The sequence below is a fragment of the Maylandia zebra genome, linkage group LG7 (genome assembly GCF_041146795.1).
Source record: "Maylandia zebra isolate NMK-2024a linkage group LG7, Mzebra_GT3a, whole genome shotgun sequence".
Taxonomy (NCBI): domain Eukaryota; kingdom Metazoa; phylum Chordata; class Actinopteri; order Cichliformes; family Cichlidae; genus Maylandia; species Maylandia zebra.
This window is the reverse complement of record NC_135173.1, coordinates 10,114,581-10,120,229: the sequence shown is the minus strand read 5'-3', so window position 1 is coordinate 10,120,229 and position 5,649 is coordinate 10,114,581. Positions and strand designations below refer to the sequence as shown.

General features: G+C 41.6%; 1 protein-coding gene across 1 annotated transcript; it reads right to left on the bottom strand.

Annotated features, from left to right (window-relative positions):
- Positions 1–1,278: 1,278 nt before the first annotated feature.
- Positions 1,279–3,733, bottom strand: LOC101480199 (zona pellucida sperm-binding protein 3-like). The gene is made up of 8 exons (XM_004553331.3): positions 3,318–3,733; positions 3,099–3,217; positions 2,798–2,901; positions 2,520–2,694; positions 2,289–2,406; positions 2,095–2,177; positions 1,767–2,014; positions 1,279–1,601 (listed from the first exon to the last, which is right to left on the bottom strand). Exons 1-8 carry the CDS (start codon positions 3,717–3,719, stop codon positions 1,537–1,539), a joined length of 1,314 nt encoding a protein of 437 aa, XP_004553388.2. The 5' UTR covers positions 3,720–3,733; the 3' UTR covers positions 1,279–1,536.
- Between the last annotated feature and the right edge of the window lie 1,916 nt (positions 3,734–5,649).

Here is a 5,649-nt window from a genome sequence, read left to right as displayed (position 1 = left end):
TAAAGCGGAGACGGTATAACGTCAGTGCTGATACCATATGAGCAGGCTGTGCTGAGTGGATGTAGTCAGAGCCTAGAGGGTCACACGGAGCAAAACAGATAAAACAGCGGCCATAAAGTTGTTAAGATGAAATTACAGTGAGTAAAATTTGCAGGCAAAGCAAACGTGCTTTTCGTGCCAACATCCGTGTGGACCAGCCTTGGGGAGATCCGAGGATTCCCCGGGAAAAGGCAGGGACTTCAATTCTAAGTCCTCGTTTTGTAACCGTGCCTTAGAATGGACTGGAGGACGCTTTTTAATTGCAAGGTTTACAAGGCCTATATACTGTAACGTCTCCCAGAAATAGTCATTTGGTGCCTCTGCAGTGTGGGTGAACACATTAAATGTAATTATATGAATTTTAATTTCGGGTCCATAACTTACCGGATTTCCATCGTGACCCAAATAAAAATGAGTTTAATAAAACAGAGAACATAGGTTTGTGTTTCAGTGAACTTCCATAAAACCACACTTTGAAGTGTTTGGCTATACTGCTTTATGATCAGACCTCCCGCGTAGCTGTTCACTGCATGTGGTGCTGAAACTCTCTCTCGGTAAACTGAAGTTTAGCATTTATACCACACGGTGACAGCAAAAGCTCATTGCTGAATGAAAACAGGGATTACCTGGAAGCACAATAAGAGCCATGATTAGAGCCCGGATTTCCTGTGTTTTTGCTCTTTGAGGTGTAGATGCTGACTGACTGAGAGGGCATCTGAGAAGATGAGAGTTAGGCCTCTTTAAGTGGCTTCTTCTTCTTTCACTGTTAGGTGTATATTTCTCATATTTAGCAAACATGTTTCTATTACTCTGTGCTACTTGTATGTTTTTGCTGGTTGTGTTTGAGTTCTGGGTGCTGTCTGTGATGACAGGCTGAGGGCACCAATCAGGAGGCACTATGAGGATATGGCCTGGGGCTGATTGTGAATGGCTTCGTCCTTCATCCACTTATGATTTCTGAGTGATATGATATTGATATTGATTTGTTTTACCTTTTTGTTTGTTTGTTTTACCCTAAAAGCATGCATATTGACAGAAATACAACAAGACAGTTGACTATATTGTCTAACATGTGCTATTGAGTCATTTTTGCTCAACCCCTGATTGCTCTTTTAACTCATTATATTTGTTATTATATCTATTCAATATTTCTTAATTTCTAGATTTTATTTTTTTGTTTCAATTTACAATAGATCCAATGCAAAGCTTAAGAAAGTTCTGAGTGAATTACACAATAAATTCAAACAGTTGCGTTTTTATTTTCATTACATGTGAATAGTTCCAATTCATGGATACACAAGCTCTATATAAAACATTTGTAATTACAGAGAGGGGGCATGTAAAAGGAGTTACGTTTCAGTGAAGGACCTTTTCATTCCTCAATGTCTTATTATATTGTTGTGAGCTATGAATAAGAAGAATGAAATTAACATATGTTCAGGCATGAACCACAGATGAAGTTCATTTTAATGGCCGTGTTTATAGCAGGAAATTGTTTTAAGCTATCTTCTTCTCTTCAATGGAGATGGGACCCAAGGTGACTTCTCCTTCCCATTCCAAAACTGAGAAAAGAAAGAAGAATTGTTGCAGTATGCATCATTGTGGTTTTTTTTTTTTTACTTAAAAAATAGAAAGCATAAAACAATTATCTTTTTGTAGGACCAACTGAAATGAAACTTTCCCTCTACTAAAATGTTGCAATACTTATATTTTTTTAAAACACATACCTTCCTGCTGAGACACGTCCCGTCTCCCCCTAAACCAAGGGACCTGTTTAATTGGGCTTGTAGAACCCGTGGTTCCGCCACCAATATTTCCAGTTCCAGTGCCTGTAGTCCCTGTTCCTGTATTTCCCATGCCTGTATTACCAAGTCCACCTCCAGTAGTGCCACTAATAATTCCAATACTAGTTTGCCCACCTGTTAAAGACTCACAGGAGCCACAAGCACCATCATATCCAGCAGCTTCTTTCCACCTTGGGAGAAATGGAAATGTAAGCAGTATCGCCACATCAGTTCTGGTCTAATTGATACATGTGTACAAAGGTAGACTCACCCACGGATGTAGGAACAAGCTCTGTGGTTACTGTCAATGACTTGGGCAACAGATGTTGCTCTCAAGTTGCAGGTAATGTACAGCTAAGAACAGGAGAGAATTTATGTTATTATTCTATGTAATAGTTCTACATTAGTAATGTTGTTGAAAATATAACACAATGCACTTAGTAACTCAAATTTGGAATTGCATACTTTTCCACTGTTAGCATTCTGGAACTTGAAGGATTCAAGCTGGAACTGAAGCTTGTTCTCTGCAGTGCGATCCAGGAACCTCGAAACAGATCCAGTGAGCCTACCATCAATCATACACCTGCACACAAGAAAACAATGTGAAATGACCATAGTAACCAGTAGCATAGGCATCTGTGATAATCAGGTCTTAATATACAAAACAACTTCAACAATCTCATCAAACTACATTACCCTTGCTCTATGAATGCATATCTGGGGCTAGAAGATGCATCAGCTGAAAGGGTAGCTACACATTTGTCCACATAAACACGGAGCTGCACATGGTGGTACTGCATGACAGAGACCTCAAAATTAATCTCGTCACCCAGGAAATACTGGTTGCTTGGCCTCTCATTTTTCCAGTCATCTGTGAAACAAGACATGACAATTCTATAATTCAAACAAGTATGTATTTTGAATCAAGGTCGCATACAATATAAAACACACTGAGAAACTGATCTTAAACGCACCAGTCATGAGTGTCAGGGTGAAGTACAGAAACTCTTGTGCCATCTTAGCCACAGATAATGGGACCCAGAGGGGTTCAAGAGCGAGACTGCTTACATTGTGCTTTCTAAGTGACAGGACATGTTTTACGAGAATGCAAAAAACTAAAGCAAGAATAATATATCACTGAAATATCCAGATTACATTTGGTAAATTCTAGATTACTAAAAATATTTAGGTCGTACTATAGAGCACATTAAATACTAATATAATTCTATTGTTTTGATGTCTTTATCTTAACAAATCTTCCCAATGTTTACGTACCTTTGGTAGTGACATTCAACAATTACAGCTGCTTTGTCGGTCCTAATCACAGGAGAATCACCCACAGGCTGGGGGTTGTAGTTCAGTGTGAAGGTGTAGATGAAGGAATCTCCAGTCATCTAGCAAAAATATATATACAAAACAAGTCAAATTATACATAAACCTGTTTTCCAGCTCTTGAATTAAATTTCAAAATAATGTAATATTTATTCTTCATACTTTTAATGTGCTCCCACAATTCTGCAGCTGAGCTTGATAAATCAGCACTTGAGCTGGCGTATCCTCTCCGACAACAGCGCATGAACCCAGGGTAAGGTCAGCCGAATTTATCAGCTGGCCAACTCCAAAGAAATCCTTTTTGACTTCCACACGAACAATGTCCTCCCTGCATTCAACAGCAACAGATGCAGCAGAAACAGGATATCTCAGCTGGAACGGCACATCAGGCTTAGGCTTGGGCTTAGGATCTTCAGGGTATTTCCATGTGAGTGGTTTTTCAAATATTTGTTTTTGTTGTTGGTGGTCTGGAGCCCACACCCCAGGCACAAAACCACCCTGAGCATCACAGAGTCCAAGCAAGGCCAGTGCCACAAGGCAAACAGTGGCACACTTCAGTAGCATGGTGCCCACGGTAGTTCACTGGGTGCTGTAAGGGAGCTGGAAATGCCCATCTGCTTTTATAACACAGTGAACTTGTTTACTTCCACTACATTCCCTCCCCTTCAGCTGGCCTCAGGGTTGATGAACATCAATTTTAGCTACTGAAATGACTGCACTTGCTAACTAGCAACTTTTTTATACATCTGGATTCAGATTCTTCAGTTTCTTAGTCATAAAATGTGACTGTGGAGCACACAGGCAAATCTTCTTCAATCATGGTTTCTTCAAACAAGTGAGAAAAGATATTCAAACAGGTGACAAAGATGCAGCAGAAAAACAGGACACAAAAGGTTATGTTGACCCTGGTTTAGGTGCCCTTAACATAGTAGATCAAAATCAATATTTTGCCAAAGCACCTTATGTAAAGGTCTGCAGATCAATATGGCTCTAATTCATAACAGATTAACCACCAACCACAAAATAAAAGAAGATATATGAGATATGAGAAAGAAAATGTTATTGAGCCATTCTAACACAAGGGAAGTCTAAAATCAAAAGGCCTTTATATATTTTTTAATAACAGTGGGCAGGTGGGTGGGAGTTGTTGTTGTTATTGTATTTAAATCCAGTTTCCTTTAAAGAACATGTGAAAGTATGGATCCCAGTAAGGGACATTGGAGAAAAAAAATTGAAGAAGGATTTTTGCCATGCAGTCCATGCACTTTCAAGTCAGTACTGAGATCTGGTTCAAGGTTCAAGGTTCAAGGTTCTTTATTTGTCACATGCATAGTTATACAAGTATAACACACAGTGAAATGTAGCCTGACACGCTCCTCGACATGTGCAAAAATTGTGGGGGGGAGGGGGGGGTAGAGGAGGAACATTATATATATATATATATATATATATATATATATATATATATATATATATATATATATATATATATATAAAAAACACCCAGCACGCCCCTGCGGGCGGTTTATCCTTCAAGCTCGGGTCCTCTACCAGAGGCCTGGGAGCTTGAGGGTCCTGCGCAGTATCTTAGCTGTTCCCAGGACTGCGCTCTTCTGGACAGAGATCTCCGATGTTGTTCCCGGGATCTGCTGGAGCCACTCGCCTATCTTGGGAGTCACCGCACCTAGTGCTCCGATTACCACGGGGACCACCGTTACCTTCACCCTCCACATCCTCTCGAGCTCTTCTCTGAGCCCTTGGTATTTCTCCAGCTTCTCGTGTTCCTTCTTCCTGATATTGCTGTCATTCGGAACCGCTACATCGATCACTACGGCCATCTTCTTCTGTTTGTCTACCACCACTATGTCCGGTTGGTTAGCCACCACCATTTTGTCCGTCTGTATCTGGAAGTCCCACAGGATCTTAGCTCGGTCATTCTCCACCACCCTTGGGGGCATCTCCCATTTTGACCTCGGGACTTCCAGGTTATACTCGGCACAGATGTTCCTGTACACTATGCCGGCCACTTGGTTATGGCGTTCCATGTATGCCTTGCCTGCTAGCATCTTGCACCCTGCTGTTATGTGCTGGATTGTCTCTGGGGCATCTTTACACAGCCTGCACCTGGGGTCTTGCCTGGTGTGATAGACCCCAGCCTCTATGGATCTTGTGCTCAGAGCTTGTTCTTGTGCTGCCATGATTAGTGCCTCTGTGCTGTCTTTCAGTCCAGCTTTGTCCAGCCACTGGTAGGATTTCTGGATATCAGCCACCTCCTCTATCTGCCGGTGGTACATACCGTGCAGGGGCCTGTCCTTCCATGATGGTTCCTCGTCTCCCTCCTCTTTCTTGGGTTTCTGCTGCCTGAGGTATTCACTGAGCACTCGGTCAGTTGGGGCCATCTTCCCAATGTATTCTTGGATGTTCGTTGTCTCATCCTGGACTGTGGTGCTGACACTCACCAGTCCCCGGCCCCCTTCCTTCCGCTTAGCGTACA

Excerpts from the sequence above, each read along its gene's own strand:
- LOC101480199 (XM_004553331.3), bottom strand. The coding sequence starts at position 3,719 with ATGCTACTGAAGTGTGCCACTGTTTGCCTTGTGGCACTGGCCTTGCTT. Across the intron at positions 2,178-2,288 it reads AGAATGCTAACAGTGGAAAA|CTGTACATTACCTGCAACTT; the intron begins GTATGCAATTCC and ends TCCTGTTCTTAG. Across the intron at positions 2,015-2,094 it reads GCTTGTTCCTACATCCGTGG|GTGGAAAGAAGCTGCTGGAT; the intron begins GTGAGTCTACCT and ends ATTTCTCCCAAG.